We start from the raw sequence: 22,214 nt of genomic DNA on the forward strand, positions 1-22,214 counted from the left end.
GTGTGTGTGCTTTGTGCGACAATATGAATGTACATGCGTGTCTTTGTTGTTCAAGGCCCTGCTAAAGACAGCAGAGGCCATGCTGTGGTCTAACAGTTGTTTCTCCTCCTTCCTCCTCCTCTGAAATGGGACGCTTGCAGACGGAGGTAACTCCACGTGGGCTCAGAGTAGCCCAGCCTCCCCCTCCTCAGGCATGCTCTGTCCATCTGTCCACTCTCTTTGGTGGAACGTCCTACTAGTCGGACACCGTCTTTCGAGTCTCTATCACTGAGTGTGTCGTGTGCATGTGATTAAGTCACACTTTCATGCAATGCTGTGAATATACACATGCTAACAGAAAAACTGCGTTTGCGTGTGAAAGTGAGCTGAGGTCACTTTGTTTTTTAACAATTAGGCAAATACTACATTTCGGTTGTGTTAATGTGGTAACATGGTTAATCAATCGTGTGTATGTTTGTGCTACAGTCTCTTGTGATGTTTCCCTCTCTTTCTGTCAGTCTCACACTGTGAGTAAAACCTCTGGTAATGTGTTTTGTACTTGAACTGACCACAAACTAATCGTCACCACCACCCTCACCTGGCTGTATGGCTTCATGTGTACGCAGCACTTGCATGAATGTTATTGTGATAAACTGTCTATACATAGCCATCCTTACACATCAGAACTACTTTGAATGTGTGTGTGTGTGTGGAAGTACAGTATGTGTGTATATCTCTGTGTTTGAGCGTCTCTAATTGAGCTATGTTGTCAGATACACACACACTTGCTTGCACACACACAAAGCCACACCTGGGGCAGCTGTAAAGACCAGAAGGCTGGCACTGAATCATGTGAAATGTTTTTAATACAACTTTCTTTCTTTTTTTTTTTTATTGTCCTGGCCTGGATGAGCAGAAGATCGCCCAAGAGAGGGAGAAGTTTGCAGACGAGGACAGCATATTTTACGCACTAGGAGAATGTGGCCTCATCTCCTTTTCTGACTATATCTTCCTTACCACTGTGCTGTCCAGTAAGTACATCGTTGAACTGTACAGTCTTCCCAGAGATCTATCGGTTGTTGTGACCCATCCTATTCAATCCTGCATCCTTAAAGTCTTCCACACTGATCATAAATCAAATTCCAAGACAATCTCTTCTGTGTCTTCTGTCTGCTTTCTTACTGCATCAGTTCAAACAGAGAAACTTTCCAATATGATATTATTAGGCAGGTTACGAAGCTGGCTGTCCGTTCAGTATTATATCCAGTTCTGTCAAAGTTAATAATGTGAGTCTACCAAGCTAGCGGCCTTTGAGATGTTGTGTTTCACAGAATGAGTTTATTTTAGCAGGACCTGTTGGTTGACACATGGAGCACATATCACATGTCGCATTAATGCCTTTTTTTCTGAATATGTCAGAGTTCATGATAATAAAAATGAAGCTCTGACTCCTTCCTCTCTGATGACTAGTAAACTTTTCTCTTAGCTCGACCATTCATCATAATCCATTCATATGGTCAAAATCTCTGGGGAAGTTTTCAAGGACAAGTCATTTTTAAGCAGACAGGACAGGATGCTTTATGGTTGGTTTCAATCCATTTAACACGGCCACAAAAATAGTACAGAGGACATATTTTGCCTAACAGATGCACATTGGTTCAAGCCTCATAGTGCCACATATTTACTGCTTTCATGCAGTCTGAACCCTGTGATAGATAAGAAAAGATGAAGCTTCAATATTCCTGTTAGTGCAGTTGGGTTGTTGAAGCATCACAATTTATAGTAGTTAACTGTACAGTGAAAATGTGAAGCATTGAAAGGAACTCAACAAATCGAGGTTATATCATATATGAGTGTAAATATTAATGTTTAGGCTCTGTATTTTATTTATGTCGTCATTATTGTCACAGTCTACAAATTACAGCCCTTGTACACATAATCCCACAAAACAACAAAGAATAGGATAGGTCACTGTCCAAAACTGGCATTAGTAGGTAGAAACTGTAGATTTTATGGGTTAAGATAATAAAGCAAAGAGAATAAATACAGAGTATTTGTAATGAGAGAATAAACCAAAAACCTTAATTATAATAGTATAATGAATTTGTAAGTGAGTGAGTGAGAATATCTGTTTGAGATGGAAATATGTGTTGCAGTATTAAATAAACAATGTGCAGAATGAGCATTGCAGTCACATTTTCTACAGAGGGCTATCCAACCATTTGCAGTGTTTTTCTTGCTCTGTCATCATTAGACTGTGGGTGTTCACACTTTGAACTGAGCCTTGTTATCATGCTGCACTAAAAACAGATTTCACTTATTTTGGTCGTGTGGTCAGTGAAGTGGGTGTTGTAGCAGATGTTTAGAAAATAGAAAAACAGTGGAGGTATACATTTAAATATAACTGATTCTAATTTAATATTCCAGATCAGCTCATATAGGCAGTGGTCTCTTCTAGCAGCTCCCCTGTTTACTGAGGGGTGGGGTCGATTGTGTAGAATTCACTGTGCAGTCTGAAGAGCATCTTCAGGGCATCAAAATGGCCCCACGTTGCATCACTGGGGGTGAGATGAAGGCTGAAGATGCTGAACAGTTGATGTGTAATGACCGAGTCAGTGTTGAACTCTTTGGCTGTCCTCTGGGTTGATCCAGTTTGATTTGTTGTTTTCACATTGTGTTGCAGTAATTTGAGAATGTGTTTGTGCGTGTGTGTGTGTGTGTGTGTGTGTGTGTGTGTGTGTGTGTGTGTCCTGTGGTATCCAGCTCCCCAGAGGAATTTTGAAATTGCTTTCAAGATGTTTGATCTCAACGGCGATGGAGAGGTGGACCTGGAGGAGTTTGAACAGGTTAGCCACTCATCTTGAATACAGCTGTCACACACCAACTCAAGGAGACACAAGGTTAAAACGGCAAGCCCACACATTTAGACTGTGCTTTAATGTCTACAGTAGCCGAGGGTTGCATTACAGTAACCAGTAACACACAGTGACAGCCAATAACGGTAGGTCCCTGCATTGCTGTGCACCGCTGTGACATTTCCGTAAAGGGAAAAGGGATGAGCGGAATAAGTGCTGTGCTGCAGTTTGTGATACATTGCTCAATCTACCACTGGATCTGAAAGGGGTTTTTGATATAGAGCACAGTATAATTATGATAGAGGTTTTTAAAGTTACACCTCTATCTAAGAGAATAAGTGGAAGTCCTTTTTGAATTTAACTGCTTTGAAATGGGAAGAAACCAAACCAAGAAATTGCTCTTTATTTAAATCGAGCTAATCTTACACAACCCTCTTTTTATTATGGGGATTTGTCTGATTAAAGAATTTTTTAAAACAATTTCTGTGAGGCTTAATGGATTTATATACTCCAGAAAGTAAATTGTCACAACTACTAAAACATATCAACTACCTTTTATCCGGTCTGACATGTGACCCCCTACATCCCTAGGTTCAGAGCATCATACGTTCCCAGACCAGCATGGGCATGCGACACCGTGACCGCTCCACCACAGGAAACACCCTGAAGACAGCCGGCTGCAGCTCTGCTCTCACAACCTACTTCTTTGGAGAAGACCTGAAGGGAAAACTCACCATCGGCAGTTTCCTGGAGTTTCAGAGGAAACTACAGCACGATGTGCTCAAACTAGAGGTAATGAGAGAGGAAAGTGAATGAATGGATAGAGTGTTATACTGAGAATATTCATCTACTGGTTTACTGTACTATTGTGTACAGTTAGTAGATGGCTAGTAATGAATTCATTTGAATGTAATTGCTTCGCTGTAATCTTAAATCTTAGTCCCCTCTGCACCTGTTCAGGGACCACACATGAAAATTAACAGCTTACTAACTCAGAGGAAGTGAATCTTGCTGTCTTGCTCCCTCAGAGGAGGGAGTGACAGGTGAGCGTGATACACTATACAAAAGAAGGGCTGAGGATGACAAATACACTGTGTGCATTTCTGTCAGCACTGGTCACTGTCACGCTCTCAAAGCTGTGACACTGAAGTAATAAAAGCCATATTCTAACTCCTCTCTCTGCAGTACCAGCAACTGATCAGTGTTCTTGAACATATGGTTACTCTTTTAATTAGCGTGGGTAGTGCCTAACTCATACACTGAACCGTAATGGGCGCCGTCATCTGAAGCGCCAGGAATAGGACTTGAGTTGGAGCATCTGCCAGAGAGAAAGCACTATCTGTCAGGTCTTAATGATACCACAATGTTCAGAGAGTGCAATCATAATGCCACAAATAAGGTGGGCACTGTCTTAACACGAGGCATCTTATGCGTTTGCCCTCTTTCTTTGATTGCGGAGGCTGCAGCTTACCTTGTGCCATATTTTACCAGCCGTAGGTGTGAATTCTGTAGTAGAGCTGAAATAGCAATCTGAATTCAGGGCATAATATGTAGGTGATTATCTTTACCAAAGCTATGTGTCATGCACAACAACAAAGAGGTCATGATAACTAGAAACTTCACCTTACAAAAGGTAGCTCCTCCAGGGGTCTATGAATGGTCAGGTCACCCCTGAAATTTTCACTCCAGGCTTATTGTGGCTTAGTCATGAGCTGCCTCTCGCAAGTGCAGCAAATTAACATTTTGAGAGGTCGGCACGTTCAGAGAGAGAGGAAGGGAGGGAGCCGTGTGGCTGTCAAACAGCCTCAGATATAAATCTAATGGATTGACCTGACACAACCAAGGCCAACTGCTGTGAAGCCATGCTTCATTGGAACATTGTAAAAAAAAAAATAAATAAATAAATAATTGCACATGTAGATTTAATGTTACGAATGCCAGCTCCACATATGTTTCAGCTTGAAGCCTGACGCCAGTATTTACTGTTTCCCATCTCACCATGTTCCCCTCCTCCTCCTGTTCATTTGTTTGTCCCTCTGCATAGCACTCAATCTTCATGACTCTCTCTTCCCCCTCCTCCAGTTTGAGAGGAATGATCCTGTGGACGGCAGAATCACTGAGAGACAGTTTGGAGGTATGTTGCTGGCCTACAGTGGTGTCCAGTCTCGTAAACTCAAGCAGATGCAGAAGGGACTGACGAAGATGTTTAAGGATGCACAGGTAGATAAATCTCATACTTGCACATAACTCTGAGATAAGTGATTGGTACTCTGTGTTATATATGGTGCTAGATGTGGTTGTGTGAGTGTTTTATCTAATTGGCTACATGCGAGGATGCATGACAGACGGTGTGTGTGTGCGCCTGAGGGAAAAGGAGATTTTGCTGGGACATTGGGAGCGTGTGAGAGAGACGGGATGAGAGGTAATACATCATTGGGATAGGACATCACATTCAGGGCCTGAAGTTATCCACCTCATCGACATTCACTCTCTCCAACTCCTCTACCTTCCACTGTCTCTGTTTGTGGTGACCAAATACAGAGCAGCCAGTGCTCAGCAGAAGGCCATAAGTTAGTCCTCTGTGTGAGCTTCTCTATAAGCTCTTTCTCAGTCACTGCGTCCCCTGCATCACACTCTGTTTGTTTCAGGCTTTATCCTCCTCCTCGTTTGCTTTTTTATTAATCAGCTACTCCTTATTCAGCTTAGTTTACTTTGTATCGCCATGCAAGGTTTCTAACACAAGACGTTTACCTTTCCTTCACCCAGCCATTCTTTCACCAATCACAGCCACATTACTTTAAGCAGTAAAATGGCTCTACTGGGACACACCAAACAGGAAAATGTAGAGGGCTTTGAGCCAAATTCACTATAGGCCTATCCCTTTCCTGTTTTCAGTGCTTAGCATGAACTTGGGTTCTGTTTCATTGTAATGAGCCCCATCAGTCAATTGACTGAAGTTACACCCATGCATATTGTATCTTCAAAGGAGCTGCAGCAAAAAACATCACGTTCCTGCTTTTTTTTTTTTTTCATTTGAAGTTAAGCATCACATAGTAGCATGTTGGTATACATTAAAGCACCACATATGTCACATTGAGCTATGATAAGGCAAATGTGATGGTTAAACGCAGTAATAAGCAGGTGGAAAAAAAGAGAAAGGAGGGATGCTGCTGTTCCTCGCAGGCATGAGAAAAAGATGAGGGTGCTGCCAGACTTGTGGCTCTCTAAGGAATTAAACTGCAGTAAGCATCTCTCTCTTTCTCTCTCTCTCTTCCTCTTTCTCATTTTAACCTCTCTTTTGCCATCCCGCTGTCAATGTCTCAGTGTTGGCATAACCTGTAATGTAAATGAGGGAAGTGTTATTTACTGCCTAAGACCAGCTGCTTGCTTTTCTTTACAAATGAGCTCATCAGCATTGTGACAGCTGTGTGTCTATGTGTATATGTGCATGTGTGTCTAAGATCGTCTGTTCCACTGTTCGTCCATGGCTAACGGCTCATCCATTTGTGTCGGCAGCTTCTGCCCACTTCTTCTTGTCATTTGGTTCACACTGCTGAGCTGCTCCAAATATGGCATTGTGCAGTTGCTTTTCTTGTCATTATAATATGTAGTTGATTTTTCACAGTGCTGGCTCGAACAAGACTACAGGAATGATTTGTGCCTGACTTGTCACTGGGTTTCTCACTCAGATTTTTTTTTTTTACATTTTTGCCCATCTTTTGCAGGGCATCACATTTGAAGAGGTGGAGAATTTCTTTACTTTCCTAAAGAACGTGAATGACGTGGACACAGCCCTGAGTTTCTACCACATGGCTGGAGCCTCCATAGATAAAGGTACACCCAAATTCACCCTTTTCCGCTGACATTCTCTCTTTCCTGCTATTTAATTACTCCTCTTTAGACTTGACTGTTGTCACTTTCATCCTCTGTGTCTCAGAGCTGTTAACACTCCAGCCACCCTGATCCGCCTCCCACATCTCTTTAAGCCTGGCTTTGCTCCCATTGGTAGCTCAGCCATTCGTCATCTGTTTCTCCATCCTTCCATTTGTCCACCACTTCTTCCCTCAGGCCTGTAGGAAGAGCACACGCTTAAATCCATTGACCACGAACATGCACATATGACAGATCACTTCCTACTTGACAGTGCATACTACTGATGCTCACTGACTGGTTGGGACTGAGCTTACCCGTCATTACATGTTTACTCTTTCCCTCCTGAACCTAAGAAGGGTGACTATCAACTGTGAGCTGGTGACTGGACGTTTAACCAACACGTCCAATGTAAAGCAATACGTTAAAATTTAAATTCTAAAGATTTTAGTCCTGGATGATTTGGCAACACCTGTAATTACTGTGGTAACAGTATAGTCAATGAGCAGCTACTTTGTCAGAAATGAGCAACTGCGATCAGATTTTATTCACACAAAAGCAGGACACTGTGAAAAAGTTGGTTACCTTGCTCCTCATCTAACAGCTCACTGTGGCTGCTCCTTCTTGTTCCAACACTCCTTTGCAAAAATGAAAAGTGGATCCACTGTCAAAAGATTTAAAAAAAAAAAAAGAAAGAAAATGATTTTCATTTTGTTTTGTAGATGCATTTCTGAAAAATGATCACTATCAGCTCTAACCGTGTGACAGATCAATCCCGTGGCTTCTTCACACTCTTTATTTTGCGAGTTGAACACTTTAAATGTGAAGCAGCTGCAGTTGGATGTTCTGTTCTCTGCCGCTAACAATGAAAACTGCTCCATTAAGAGGTAATTGCTGAATGTAAATACATTGTATGGCTGTTGTAGAAAAATGCTGACCATTGATAGCATCATAAATGGGGTTTAAGTTGATAAAAAGGAATACTACTTTAAATATCAGAGAGTTGACTGTGGGTCATAGTCTTTATTCTCTCTCCTGAAGAATGTGTCTATAATGATTATTCAAGAAGACCAATTACTAATTGTCAACTCAGTCATTAAATTAGTCTTATTTCCTTTATCTTCCTCAACACATTCATTTTTACTGAATTCATTTGTCCTTCAGATCCTAACAATGGAAGTCAATTTAATGTGAGAGCAGCACAGGCGAAGAGGACCTGTGACTTTTATAATATGGCAATTATAAGTTGCTGTTTCCTTCATTTACTGCAGTGATTCAGCCCTTCAGCATGTTTCCACATGTTTTCTGTCAGCACATCCATTAGTTCTGATTCACAGATGAAGCAGCTGCTGCTTTAAGGGAGTGCAGGGTCTACCCTGAGGTGCTTCTTTCCAGTGTATGGTTTCGGCTGCATGTCTACACAGTAACAAGCCGTGTCTCAGTTTGTGTGTGTTCGTGTCAGTATATTTGTGTGTTGTGGATGGATATTGAAAACATCAGGTTGCTGTGGGTTCATAGAAAGCTTCCAGGCATGCCTCTGTAAATTGTCTCCATCCTTCTATTGTCTGTGCACTGTAGCCTTCGCTCTACTCCTACAGACTAAATGATCTCTTGTATTTCTTTCTTCTCTTTTCTTTGTGTCCCCTTTTCCTTTCTCTCATCTCTGTCATCTCACGGTCAAATCAGATGATTTGTGTGTTATCTGGAGCAGCACATTCTTTCTTAAATGTAGAAAAGAAGCCAACTAATGAGATATATATACATATATATTTGTCAGACATTATTCATTTCATCCTATTTCTCATAGTCCTCTGTTGCCTTTGAAGTCTGTTAATCAATAATTCTGGTTGAGACTAAGGAGTTTTTCATCTTTTTGTCATGTATATGTTTTACTGAAATGACCCTGAGGCTTTTTCTCTCCCCAGACCATGTCTTCATTTCTCTTTTTTTTACTCTGTACATCTCCATTCCCTCCCACCCTCTATTTTTTTTTCATTCCCTTCATTCAGTCTCATTCTCTGCTGGATGTTCTGACACATCTACTCCTCCTCCTCTCAGCCCCTTCATTCTCTGTCTCGTGTCTGTCAGAGAGTCGCCCTGGTGAATGGGAGCCTTGCCTGCTATCGATCCAAAGCAGTTCACACTCACGCACAGTCTCCTCCACATGGGTCATTTATGAGCTGGCTCTTATGAGTTTGTGTGCACTTGCACTCTCTTTCACAAATGGTGACTCTCTCTGTCTGTGGTTCCCTCTTTCTCTGTCTCCTAGTTACCATGAAGCAGGTGGCTCGCACCGTGGCCAAGGTTGAGCTGTCGGACCATGTGTGCGATGTGGTGTTCGCTCTGTTCGACTGTGATGGTAAGAAGCCGATATGTTCATCATATCTCTCCAACTGCCCCCTGCCAAATAATGCCCCCGCTGACAGATGGAAATCATCAATGAATCCCCTTACTTACTCCTTCTCTGTTATTTCATCACCTCCCCTTGTCCATCACCCTCTACTCTCCCACTTCTCTCCCCCTGTCTATCTTCCTTAGGGAACGGAGAGCTTAGTAATAAGGAGTTCATAGCCATTATGAAGCAGCGGCTGATGCGTGGGCTGGAGAAACCCAAGGACATGGGCTTCACTCGGCTGGTGCGTGCCATGTGGAAGTGTGCCCAGGATACCGCCTGGGACTTCGCCACACCAAAGACATAATGGAGACAGGAGACGACGTGTGAGTGAGACAGTAAGACGGCGTGTGAATAAAGCAACAACACATCCAAGCATCATCAGCATTCACCTTCAATAGAACTTAAATGGACAATTAATGCAATGAACTCATTAGGACTGCAGCTCAGTGGGGCATCATCGATCATTAACACATGTCGCTGTAGTTCAAGTTATCAGTACAGTGACTGAAGCATGCTGACACAGCGCTGTGTGTCCTGAAAGGCTTCTCTAGTGTGCCTTTCCAAGGCATTGTGAGCGTTTGTATATTTTCAAATATACAATCAAACTTGAGTGTATGTGTATTTGTGCCATATATTCTATAGAGGAATGCAGTGTCAACGCTAAAAGTGGCACTTTTATATCTGCATTTAACATGTTTTACTGCAAAAGGCAAGACAAGAAGTGGAATCGATCTAATTTGACCTTCAGCTGCATTAATGCCTCAGTATGTCCTCTCTACACTGATGGCAGACCCTTAATTATTTCTTTGGTGGGACAGAAAGCAGAGGTCTATAATCTTGTTAGTACCTCTTCATTCAGTCCGCTAGCTCTAACTGCAACTTATATTTTCTTTTTTCTTTTTTTTTTTTTGGCACGTAGAAGATCAATGATGTTTGTCTTGCTCTGCAATGTACTGTTCAAAGTGTGTATTCTTCCAATTATTATTCCTCACTGAAACACTTTATATAAGATTGATGGTAAAAGAAATGCTCTATTAAAGATGTTTTAATAATGTAAAACTGATTAAGCTTTATTTCTAAACTACTGTTCTGCTCGACTTGCAAGTTGGATTGTTGTCCTGCCATGTTCTCATTTTCACACAGTGTCTCTGAGAAAAAGTGGAGTGGAGGATTAGCTAGACTAATCTGTGGGGCACGAAGGAAGTCATCTGTCATGTGTAATGAAATGTGGTGTTAACATTTTTAGGCAAAAATGCATGGCTGATTGTATGCAGTGGCTTTGAGTGCGTGCCAGAAGAAAATATGGTAATGTGTGTGTGTGTGTGTGTGTGTGTGTGTGTGCGCGCGCAAGAGCAGTCAGCAGTTTTATCTAATTGAAATGGACAGGATGGGCAGTCCCCGGCCTCTGCTGCCCATTAAAAGATTGTCCTGCAGCCCCTTTGCACACACTGTGCTGCATTGGCCTGAAACAAGCTGGCTTGCTCTCTCGCTCACATTGTAGCTGACAGACGGAAGTGGTACTCAGGAGTGATTGCTGGGCAGAGATTAGGTTGGAAACCCTCTCATCAGTATTCCTTACCTGAGTTCTTTCAAAACACTTCCTTTCAAACAGAAACCTGCTGTCCAGTGAAAACCATATATCTCCAAAATGTCAACTTTTCATGAGCTAATTTTTTTCAGCTTTGTGAAAATTAATTATTTAACTAATCCAATGGGATCATTTTCTGAACCCATTATTATTCATAAAACCCACCTATTTTAGAGATACATAGTTTTCTTTGAAAACACCAGTTACTCATTCTCATGACCTTTTATCTGTTGTACAGCCTTCCCCAGCAGCAGTTCCTCAACTATAACTAGTTATTTTCATGGACCATTAATCTGTTGATTGTTAATTAACTGATAAATTAACAAGTCAATGCAATGTTAGAAAAAAATGTAAAATGCCCATTATATTTTCCCACAGCTGAAGGTGATGTCAGCCCAGCAGCCAAAGAAATTAATTTTTGTATATATTTAATAATACTATAAAACAGAAGAGCAGCTGATGGGAAATCTTTGCCTCATAATTGATAAGTTATAACAGTCATTTAACAAAAATTAGTTGATTACCTAAAAAAAAAATGTAATTTTCTGTTCAGTCCCGTTATTGAACTAACCTTTTTCAGCACTAATAACAAATCAAAACACTTTTACTCTGCTTTCCAAAGCTCAGTGAAAGCTCCTGTGGCCCGTAGTGATTTTATAGACAGCAGCATGCAGCCAAGCAGCATTGCCTCCAAAGGCATCAAGACTCTGAAAAATTGCCCAGTAACAGCTCTGCAGTGGCTGTACAGTGTGGCCTCCTCCTCAGCAGGTCAGCCATGTAAACCCCAAGCAAGCACGCTCTGTCAGGTTTCCCTGCTTGTTGAGCACTGGAGCTACGCTCAGTGGTTAACTGTTGTCAGACCTGGGCGGGAGCCTGTATTTGGAGTGGCTGCAGACCTCCCTCCTAAGTCAACACCTCTTTATGTGTAGGCACAGATATGTACACATTTGCTCAGTGTGTATACACATTAACTTTATGGACAGTACATGTGCTGTTCTTCTGGTGTGCATAGGAATTAAGCTTTTGCCTCACACTGAATGGAGCGAGTGTATGCTTCATTAAGCCATATGTCATGTGCCATCTGTCATGTATTATAATGCAAAAATAATAACCCTCTATTTTTACATATATATGTGCAATAATAAGAAACAGAGTCCACCGAGGCCTGTTTAAAAGGAGTTTGGGGGGGGGGGTCATTTTCTGGTACAATAATCAAACGTAGCGCTACAGTCACTACCACCAGTTTTTATTGCCGACATGGAGAGACAACCACCTTTCTTTGGTTTATAAAAGCAGGGAGTGACAGGAGCTGTTAAAATCATCTCAAACTGTGTTGAATATGTTCTGAGACATCCAGCATTCAGTATCTCTGAGGCATACCTGGTGTCATCGATGCAACTGTGAAATGAAATGTGTTTACCAAATGAGAATGTAAAGCTGACAACAAATACGAGATAAAGGGGTTAGTTAAAGGGGCCCTCCGCCCATATTACACGAGTATCATTTACTTGGTCAGTACTACCCGGTCAATTAAAATAGCTGTATAATGTCTATGGTTTTGAAGCCTGAGAAAATAACCCTGATAACGTCATGGTGATATCATCAGGGTTATATCTGGTTTGGCTTGGCTATTTGGGGAATGCACAGTGTAGGCTCTGCTGCATTGTTGGAATTGGTGAAATATCACTTTAAAAAGAGCAGCCCTCTACCGTTACCACTCCACCTGTACATTCCTCACAAGCCTTGCTTCTCCTTTGTTTATTGTGAAACAGAACATCGATCATGTCTACCAGTGTTCAGTGCAGGGAACAAGCAGCAGGGCTGGGCAGACTGTAAGGTCTGGACATAGCAACCCTCCTCAAAACTGTCCCATGGCATCAGGTAATAAGGAGACAGTTCATATGCCGTTTCCCATTCAACAACAGAAAGTCAGGACTGGAGCAGAGATACCTGACTGCCATCTAGTGGCTTTGTTGAGGCAGTCAAGTTGATTTTCTGGTTGAGTGCATGACCATTGTTTTCAGTTCCACAAATAAATGCTGCTGCCATATGAATTTTACATGTTTTCCAGGGGCATTACTTAATAACATAGCTAATAACTGCAGGCATGTATATCTGAAACAAAGCAGCTTGTAATTTTTAGATGCCTACAAGACTGGACTTCCATCCCATTTCAGTCAACATGAGTGAACACAGCTCTGGGAGGAGCTCTGCCTGCTCTAACTGAAGACAAAATAAAGAGCCAGTGTCAATTTGAAGGAAGGAAAAGAATAAAAAAAATAAAATCAACAACATTTAATCTGTTAGGTCTTTAATTATAGCTACAGGAATTGGTAATAAAAAAATGACAAGTTTATTCCATAAATTCAAACAATTGAAACAATCATGGCTCCATTATGTTTATGAATAATTAACTCGAACAAAACAGGGAGGGGCTGACAGGGGCGTCATAACATCAGAAGAAGTTTCTAAGCAAAATGGCTTGAGAATAGCATGGGAAGAAACAGCTGAGGTCCTAAAGTTTGAAATGGAATAAAACTTAATAAATACGTAGTATAAAACTCAGTTGTACTCACTAAGTGTTTTTGTGTAATGTTAAGAGAAAAAGCCCAAGCACACACCCTCCCCACATTTAAATGTAGCCACATAAAAATTAACAAAAAACTAAACAGACTTCAAGAATCCAATCCAATTAGCCTTTTTAAACACAGAGGAGCCTGATGGGATGGCTGGCTGTCACTCATAGATAAAAGAAAAAAATTGATTTTACCGAAAACTGACAGGACATTTGTCATTTGAGAGTAAAGTACAGGTCAACAAAGTGAAAACAAGAAAAAAAGGGGGCCCAACACACACATTGGCTTTTTACCATTCACAGGTGGCCTGCAGCCACCTAGTGGCTATAAGTATAATAATGTCACATGGATGTCAACCAGTACAGTCTGAAGTCACAGCTGGGTACATCTCTCTCCTGCTGCCACAGAGATCAAACGAACAGTGTCCATTACAAACTAAGGGCAGCTAACTAAATTGAAGTGCCAGCTCAGCTCTACAGGTCACATTCTTCTGTCAGTGTGCTGCAGCTGCTTGGTGGTGATAACAGAGGGACTGGATACAGGGGGAAGAAGCAGACAACTGGTAGTCCTGATCACGCATGTACAGTACAGTTCAGGTGAAGGTGACCGAGGTGAGGGGGTGCTCAGTCACTGTCAAACTTAATGGAGTTAACTGTGGTGGAGATGGCGCCGCCGCGGTAGCTCCCCCTCTTCTTCTTCGTCTTTTCGTGACGGAATGACTTGCCTTTTGTGAACCTGAGTACGTCGTTAGCTTTCTCACCCCAGTCTCCTCTGGCTCCAGACTGGAATCGCAAAGACAAATGAGCGTGAGGGGGAGTTATTTGGTCATCTTAATATGCAATGCTGCTGCAAGGATGTTTACTGAACTCACCTTTGCATCAAACGAGTTGTCTGCAAGACGAGGATCCACATCTACATCTTCCTCTCTTATTCTACGGAAGGGTATGTTGGAGGACTGAAAGACAAATTATTTCCCATGAAGAAAACAAGCTTTTCTCCAGCTGACATCAGCTTGACAAGAGTTATTTTAGAAAACCGTCCATTTGCTGGCAAATCACACTTAAGACTGAGTACCAGTCACTAACAGGTCTTACCTTCTTATTGGCTTTAGGGAAAGTCTGAGGTGTGGTTGTTGCTTTCTTGTTTTTGGGTGTTGTGACCTCTGTCTCTTCCTCTTCACTTTCTGATGATTCATCATCTCTTTTTCTCTTTCCTTTGGTACCTGCATGAATCAGAGGAAATTAGAGGAGATCAGTTGTGAACCAGTGAAACCAACAAGTGTTCCATAAACTGAAGATGCATGAAATTACACAGCATTTAGAAGGCCAATAAATGCAGGGTAAAAAGCAATGACCTTTCTTGTATTGGCTTCTTGAGTGAGCCGTTTGCCCATAAATACATTTTTTCCCTGTTAAATGGCCACATTGTGTTCAGTATTTGCTTGAGACGTACCGTTTGTTACAGGGGTGGTGGGTGCTGTGGCTGCTTTGCGCGGTGGTTCCTCCTCGTCGGATGAACTGTCTGAGGAACTGCTGCTGCTCTCTTTAGCTTTAGCTACTGGAGTTGTCTTTGCTGTTGCAGCAGGTTTTTGTGCTTTCACCTTTGTGTCTTCCTCCTCCTCAGAACTACTGTCACTGGACGAGGACTCCTCTGGCTTTGCTGGGGCCTTGGCTGCTGCACTGGCTGTCTTGTGTGTTGCTGCCTTACCGTTGGTGACTGCAGGCTTAGCAGGGGTGGACTTGGTCTCCGTCTCAGAATCAGAGCTATCTGATGAGTCAGAGCTGCTCTCAGCCTTCTTAGTTGGAGCAGCAGCCGCCTTCGTGGGTGCGGGCTTGGGTGCTGGTGCTGCCTTCTTCGGTTCTTCCTCATCACTGGAGCTGTCGTCACTGGTGTCTGCAGGAGCCTTGGCGGCAGCGGCAGGCTTCTTCGCTGCTGCTTTTGCTGGAGTTTGTTTCTTGACCGCAGGTTTGGTGGCCTCATTCTCCGAGTCTGAGCTGTCACTGTCAGAGTCTGAGCTGCTCTCTGCCGCTGCAGCACGCTTGGCTGCAGGAGTAGCAGGCTTTGAGGCTGGGGTTGCTGGCTTAGCTGCTACAGGTTTAGCCGCTGCAGGTTTAGCCTTGACTGGTTCTTCATCTTCAGAAGAGGAATCAGAGTCTGAGCTGCTCTCTGCCGCTGCAGCCGCCTTGGCTGCAGGAGTAGCAGGCTTTGAGGCTGGGGTTGCTGGTTTAGCCGCTGCAGGTTTAGCCTTGACTGGTTTTTCATCTTCAGAAGAGGAGTCAGAGTCTGAGCTGCTCTCTGCTGCAGCAGCAGGCTTGGCTGCACGAGTAGCAGGCTTTGAAGCCGGGGTAGCAGGTTTAGTTCCTGCGGGCTTGGCCTTAGCTGGTTCCTCGTCATCAGAAGAGTCAGAGTCTGAGCTGCTCTCTGCTGCTGCAGGAGGCTTTGTGACAGGGGTAGCAGGCTTTGAAGACGTGGCTGGTTTGGCTGCTGTCTTGGCTTTCACTGGATCTTTCTCATCCTCAGAGGAATCCTCACTATCAGAGCTGCTCTCTGCTTTCTTGGCTGGGGGCTTGGAGGCAGCAGCAGGTTTGGGTGGGGCTGCAGTTTTAGTGGCAGGTTTTGCTGGAGCCTCATCTTCAGAGCTGCTATCTGAATCTGAGATGAAAGAAAAACTGTTTTGAACATTTTTCAGATAAACACAAATGTGTGCAGCAAAGCAGGGGTGGAAGTAGAAATATTTATGTCATAACTGACAGTTCTCATGATGGATTATAAATGATCAATTCTAGCCTTGATCTAGCAAAACAGGTAAAGAGATTCACAAAATGAAGCAAACATAAGGTATTGTAGAAATGTATCATTCTTAAAGGACTACTGAGCTCACATGTACTTTTGGCGTCTCTTACCGGAGGATGAGGACTCGTCTTTTTTAGCTGGGGTAGTCTTGGCAGGTGCGGGTTTGGCTGTAGGCTTCTTTGCTGCAGGCTTCTTTGCTGCCGTCTCCTCCTCATCTGAACTGGAATCCTCCTCTGAGGAGTCTTCTTTAGCAGGTGTGGCTTTGGCTGCAACAGGTTTGACTGGGGCAGCTTTAGCAGGGGTCACCTTCGCTGCAGGTTTCTTCACCTCCTCTTCATCTTCCGAACTCGATGAGTCTGAGTCTGAGTCTTCCTTTTTAGCAGGTGCAGCTTTGGCTGCAGCAGGTTTGACTGGGGTTGCTTTAGCTGGGGTGACTTTGGCTGCGGGCTTCTTTGCCTCCTCTTCATCGGAGCTTGAATCTAGAGAAATCAAGAAAAATGTTTGTCACACGTTCTGCATTAGTTCACACCAAGTAAAAAAATGACTGACTTGAATCATGCTCATTACCTGAGCTCTCAGAGCTGGACTCCTGCTTCTTTGCAGAAGGTTGGGCCACAACAGGTTTGGCAGCGTTGGTCTTAACCAGTGCAGGTTTTGCTGTGAAGGATTACAGTCCTGTTAGATATGCCACTGACCACACTGATAATTAAAACTGAGAAAGGGGAGCACCTCTTACCAACTACTTTCTTTTCTTCTTCCTCATCACTGCTGTCATCACTGCTATCTGAAGAGTCGCTGTCTTTGGCCTTGCTGGCTGCCGGTGCAGCTGGTGCTTTCTGGATTGAAGCAGGAGGTGGGACTGCACTGTACGCTCCTAACAAGACAGAGAAAGTGGATCAGTATCATGATATATAACACAGAGCCACAGTACAATTATTCAATATTTTAACCTAAGATCATCCCAGTTTGGACCAGGTGATCAGCTCGTGATATAATTCTGTCTTCAGGTATGACGCACATGATGGACGGTCAGGGCCATGGATGAGAGGGATGGAAACAGGCATAGGCAAGAATGAACAAGTGCTGGTGAGCAGGGATTATGATGCATCAACATCATAATCATGGGCGCCAAGAAGGTGATAGCAAATATCAATTCTATTTTTGCAGTGCACAGCAAAAAAAAAAAAAAAAAAAAAAAAAAAAAAAACAGAGAAAGAAAGAAACCTGGACCGTTTTTCAGTGGGGAGAAGGATGACAGACTCAAAATAAATATAAATCAAAAGGTTCCCTGGTGTTCACCAGTATCATCTCAAGGCATTGTTGGGTTGTTATTGCTTAATGTGTGCAAGCCATTGAGCATGGATATTGACATTCAGCAAGGTTAAAAAAAAAAAATATAAAATTAAAAAAAAAACACACACCTGCTTTGGTTTTTTTGCTGGGAGGAGCCTCATCTTCAGAAGAGTCTTCCTCACTGCTTGATTCAGCAGCAGCAGCCTTTACTGGGGCAGGTTTGACTGGAGCCTATCAGGACACATGACATAAGCAGTTAAGTCTGATGTACACATTTACCTACAACAATCAGTATTTGATTGAGCATGGTCGGAAATATTCTAAACTCTGAAATGAAAATCAAAACCATGTTATGATATGGCAAGATTCTTTAACAAACCTTAGCTGGTTCTTCATCTTCAGAATCTGAGGAACTATCTTCAGAACTGCTCTCCTGCTTTTTCTGACCTGCACCTTTGGTAGGAGCAGCTGGTTTGGGTGTTGTGACCGCACCTGCCTTGGGTTCTATTAATCACAGTTAAATAAAGGAAATTAGATTTTTAAAAAAATACATATTTTTTGCTTATTTTTAGTTCACAATTATGCATTACCACAGTATTAATGACATCTGGCAATAAACTCACTTGGTGCAGGGGCTTTAGCGGGCTGCTCATCCTCAGAGTCAGATTCTTCACTGCTAGAGCTGCTGTCTTTCTTCCTTGCAGCAGGAGCAGCAACTGGCTTTACAGGAGCCTACAAGAAGAAACAATTTACATGAAAGTAAAGGCCTCACTTGCTTAAACCTTGCAGCACTGGCTAGATGTGAGTTGCATCTTTAATTTGAAAGTTTTCTCTTACCTTTGCAGGAGCCTTCTCCTCCTCAGAGTCACTGGAGTCTTCACTGCTGCTGGATGCAGCTTTAGCAGCTGCTGCAGCTCTAGCAGGCACCACCTTGGCTGCTAAAACAAATATAAAGAAATTGAGTATGATACCGCTGTAGAAGATTTCTGAATGGCACATCACTGACAGAATTCAACCTGCCATGTCAAATCTCTTGGTCAAGTACATTGCTCTTACCTGCAGGGGCTGCCTTAGTTGGTTTTGCAGAAGCTTCTTCATCCTCGCTGCTTGACTCTTCGCTGCTGGAGCTCTCTGTAGTGGTTTTTGCTTTCTTTGCCGATGGACCGTTGCTAGCTTCACCCTTATTGGGAAGTGCTTTTCGTTTCTTGGACTCAGGAGATCTAGGAAGACCCATAGTGATAGTGAGATTCATTGCTAAAATGGGGATTCATGTGTCATTTGTAATATGAGAAAAAGCTTATAATTTAGTTAAAATATAACTAGTCCTTTCCTCAAGCTGAACAGAAGACAGATTGTACTGAGGCCAGCTAAAGTGGGATACTGGGATAGCAGCCATGGTGATTGTATAAATGTGTGTTTTCACGGGGAAAATGCACATTAAGCAGCATCATTATAATTGTCCTAATGCTGGTCGAGTGGCTAGTTTAAACTGTTGTCCATGGGTCAGGTGTTAATTTAGCCATTAAAGTACTTTTTAATTGAATTTCATTTCATAAATGTAAGTCTGATAAGCCAACAGTTAGCCATGACCAGTTCAGACAGAGACTAGCCAATTTATATAAATGTTCGATGTTAATGTTGTTAATGACAATGTTAATTTACTGCATTTGATAGGAAAACAACGACACCCACAGCTGGCTTGGCCATGTTTTCCAGGTTTATCGATATTGGTGTAAACTAAACAAATTTTAGCATTGAAAGAATAGCTAAAAAGACAATAAGCAACTCACTTAACCCAGAAGTTGAAGATGTTGACGAGGTTTTCTTCGTTTTCATCCTGTGGAGTCTGCAGAGAAAACACACGAAGCAATAACTTAGCCAATCACCTCCAATTTGTAAAGTTTGTGCAGTTAAACACTAAGTTTCCAATTCCCTACAAAGCAGTACATTGTATCATGTCCCTTCACCATCTATTAGATGAAAACAGCAATTAGTTAATTAGTGTTAAACAGGTGGCAGCTGATATACAGCTTGCGCGTGAGCCTCTACACGTGCTGACTTCTCCGGCAACATGTTCTCTGCACGTAGCTGTAGGTTCGCTCCTCATGCGGTCTATCTGGACAACTTCCACTCGAAGCACCTGGAGACAAAACAGCGCATCCTGGTTGTCAACCACACAACAAAAAGAGCCGCTTACCACTTTAGTCTGTTTCAGAAACTGCTGCGCCGCCTTAGTGAACTTATTATCCCGCAGAAATGTATATACGCATTTGTACAGATCACTCGGCACCGAATTCTGCGCCGCCATCTTCACCACGCTTCTTCTGGAAGGGAAGAAAGTGCCCGGAACCCGGCGCGTAATGACGACGTCGTGACACTCTTCGCCAAGTAGATGGTTCACCCCATTGAAAAAATCCGTCCCACTTTTTGAGCAGAATTCAAAGAATAATTTAAATTCACCCACAGTTAATAGCTGAAGAATTGCCCAAAAGCAGCAAATTACTCCAAATATTGTCTCTAAAATATAAATAATAAAAAAAACTAAATAATGATTCGTAGTTATAAAAATTATAGCTCTGGATTTAAAAAAGATATTTAGATCCGGTGGTATCAGGGAATAGAAGTAGAGTGAGGCCTCTTTAGCTAGCTAGATTCCCTTTAATGTTTAAAAAATACGCTTTCAAATGAAAATTTGTTGGCTTATCAAATCGGTATGGGAATATAGTTAGTAAACTTGGCGTTTTAATGGTTAAACACCCAATTGTATGCAATGTTCCTCTTATTCTTCATATTTTGTTAGGCATGTCGTTGTCAATAAAGGCGCATGCTTTATACGTCATCACCAAAGACCTTTCCTGTCCCTCGTGTCATAATATGGTCGTCTTTGGAGTGATCTATCGGGCAATGACACGGACCTAAAGCCAGCTGAGTTTAAAGTGTGATTCGAGGACTTCTTCGGTGAAGCCATGCCTCGCTACGAGCTGGCCCTAATCTTGAAGACAATGCAGCGGCCGGAGACGGCGGCTGCGCTCCGGCGCACAGTGGAGACCTTGATGGAGCGGGGCGCAGTGGTCAGGGACCTGGAGAACTTGGGAGAGAGACTGTTGCCCTACAAGATGACCAAGCACAGCGAGAAGCACAGCCGAGGGGCTTACTTTGTAGTCGATTTTTACGCAGCCCCCGACATCCTCTCAGGCTTGCTCAATCATCTGCACCGCGATGTGGACGTGGTGAGGCCTACTGTGCTGAAGAAGGACGCCCAGGTTCCCAGCACTAACTGCTGCGGTCCCCAACAGTGACTGAATGTAAGGGATTACAGGGATGGATAATATGCATCACTAGGCTACTAACCATGTATCTGTTGACTTAAACAAACGGCTAGTGTATGAGCAGGAGTGACGGTTTCATCTACACGTGTGCACAAGTCACCAAAATGTTAGGATTGTTTTGTTTACTCGTGTATGTCCAATGAATGGATAGCTGCAGTATTCAATCAAAAAGCTCAAACAAGTCATTGTATTTCTGTAGCTGTGAAATCCAAGGTTTTGCTGGATTAGAAAACCGCATATCCTGCCTCATACTGTGATGTTCTGTCTTGTATGTGAAAATCAGTTTGGGCTTAAAGCCTGTGAAACATGCCACTGCTCACAAGTACTTTTGGGAGACAATAAGTAAAGTGTTTATACTGACGTAAGTATCCCTGAGACATCACGAACATGTATAGCAATGTAAGATTCAAAGGTGTTGTCCTCTTGTAGTTAACAAAGATGAATACTCCTCTATAGAAATGGAAATCCAAGAGCTTATATAACAATTATGTTGGATATATAACATTCTAATTTCACCACAAATGCTAGAAATATTTATTTCTTGATCAGTTCCAACTTGCCTGATCATCACCCTGGGAAATGTAGTAGAGCCAGACCAATATGTTGGTGTGGCAGATGTTGCTCTCTTCTTTGGTTTATCACAGACATGTCAGTAGAGGTTGATTAACAACAAAATGAAAAAGAAATGTTGCCATTACACACTTTGTCCACCAGAGTGCACTGACAAGTTTATATTTCATTTGTTGAATTTCATGCTCAGTATGGATCCTCATCGTGATTCTTTAATAACAAGCAACTTAAGTGGATCTTTATCATCAATTTTGATGCTGTGTGTTTATGACAAAAAACTAACAGCTGACTTCATTGAATGTGTTCATGGAGTCAGTGTCCTTTCCCTTCTGTTTATGGAGATCTTGCTGTGCTGACTGCTGTAACTGAACCCTATGTAATGGTTGTTCCCTTTGTTTTACAGGTTTCCGCAGCTCACATCCAGAAGATGTACAGTGTGATGCTCCCGTCTTTGACCTTTTCCATAGTTTTTGGCCTGCATTGGGGTCTAATGTTATAATAAAGTACTTTTTTCTATCTTAGTTGCAAGTTTTTTTTCACCTTCCTGTTCAAACATTTTAGACATTGTGCTACACATGATGTTTAGTGATGTGATGGCAATATCAGTTTTCATTCCCCTAGAGGTGGTTTATGTAGCTGAAACTGAAACTACATTGTCATAATAATTTGAATTATATTAGCAACTGAATACAAAATTATGAATTTTAATCACTACTGAAATATTTAGTAGTGATTAAAATTTGAATTAAAACGAAATACCACTTTATGTATAGCACTGAAACATTTACTTTGAAAACCCTCTTCCTGAATTCATCTGGTCTGAATTTCACTTTGTGAAATTATCAATAGTCAATTTCAAACTGCAATTTGAAAAACTTTATTTCCAGTCCATATTTTAGGGGCCTCAAATTCAGATAGAAAATGCTTGTGTCTAATATTATTCTAAAGCTATCCAGCCCTGATCAC

The 22,214-nt window shown here is 42.3% G+C and overlaps 3 protein-coding genes across 6 annotated transcripts in view; 2 read left to right on the forward strand and 1 right to left on the reverse strand.

Annotated features, from left to right (window-relative positions):
• Positions 1-10,158, forward strand: part of micu1 (mitochondrial calcium uptake 1) — a 30,884-nt gene extending 20,726 nt beyond the window's left edge. For all 3 annotated transcript variants that reach the window (XM_087175454.1, XM_023411633.2, XM_087175455.1), the window contains exons 6-12: positions 896-1,010; positions 2,743-2,825; positions 3,426-3,626; positions 4,917-5,054; positions 6,560-6,668; positions 8,974-9,063; positions 9,243-10,158. In XM_087175454.1, coding sequence (XP_087031580.1) covers positions 896-1,010; positions 2,743-2,825; positions 3,426-3,626; positions 4,917-5,054; positions 6,560-6,668; positions 8,974-9,063; positions 9,243-9,403 — 897 coding nt within the window. In that variant the 3' untranslated portion in view covers positions 9,404-10,158. The remainder of the gene's footprint in view (positions 1-895; positions 1,011-2,742; positions 2,826-3,425; positions 3,627-4,916; positions 5,055-6,559; positions 6,669-8,973; positions 9,064-9,242) is intronic.
• A 2,823-nt stretch (positions 10,159-12,981) lies between these two features.
• On the reverse strand, positions 12,982-19,703 carry nolc1 (nucleolar and coiled-body phosphoprotein 1). 2 transcript variants are annotated; one of them, XM_023411746.2, is made up of 14 exons: positions 19,547-19,703; positions 19,140-19,195; positions 18,406-18,569; positions 18,187-18,284; positions 17,973-18,081; positions 17,729-17,853; positions 17,478-17,580; positions 16,793-16,930; positions 16,624-16,713; positions 16,167-16,535; positions 14,716-15,915; positions 14,358-14,485; positions 14,135-14,218; positions 12,982-14,045 (listed from the first exon to the last, which is right to left on the reverse strand). In XM_023411746.2, the coding sequence occupies exons 1-14, from the start codon at positions 19,655-19,657 to the stop codon at positions 13,887-13,889; spliced, it is 2,934 nt and encodes a 977-aa protein (XP_023267514.1). In that variant the 5' UTR covers positions 19,658-19,703; the 3' UTR covers positions 12,982-13,886. The 2 variants fall into 2 exon arrangements, with proteins under 2 accessions (XP_023267514.1, XP_023267513.1); XM_023411745.2 differs by having other exon boundaries at positions 18,187-18,287.
• Positions 19,704-20,190: 487 nt separating this feature from the next.
• mrps6 (mitochondrial ribosomal protein S6) lies at positions 20,191-21,769 on the forward strand. Its single transcript, XM_023411644.2, has 2 exons — positions 20,191-20,654; positions 21,652-21,769. The coding sequence occupies exon 1, from the start codon at positions 20,316-20,318 to the stop codon at positions 20,646-20,648; it is 333 nt and encodes a 110-aa protein (XP_023267412.1). The 5' UTR covers positions 20,191-20,315; the 3' UTR covers positions 20,649-20,654; positions 21,652-21,769.
• The last annotated feature ends 445 nt before the right edge of the window (positions 21,770-22,214 follow it).

The sequence above is a fragment of the Seriola lalandi genome, unplaced genomic scaffold (genome assembly GCF_002814215.2).
Source record: "Seriola lalandi dorsalis isolate HSWRI2012SDOR001 ecotype SW California unplaced genomic scaffold, Sedor1 jcf7180002054470, whole genome shotgun sequence".
Taxonomy (NCBI): Eukaryota; Metazoa; Chordata; class Actinopteri; order Carangiformes; family Carangidae; genus Seriola; species Seriola lalandi.

Excerpts from the sequence above, each read along its gene's own strand:
- nolc1 (XM_023411745.2), bottom strand. The coding sequence starts at position 19,657 with ATGGCGGCGCAGAATTCGGTGCCGAGTGATCTGTACAAATGCGTATAT. Across the intron at positions 18,570-19,139 it reads ATCTTCAACTTCTGGGTTAA|ATCTCCTGAGTCCAAGAAAC; the intron begins GTGAGTTGCTTA and ends GGGTCTTCCTAG. Across the intron at positions 17,854-17,972 it reads CGCTAAAGCCCCTGCACCAA|AACCCAAGGCAGGTGCGGTC; the intron begins GTGAGTTTATTG and ends TGTGATTAATAG.
- mrps6 (XM_023411644.2), top strand. The coding sequence starts at position 20,316 with ATGCCTCGCTACGAGCTGGCCCTAATCTTGAAGACAATGCAGCGGCCG.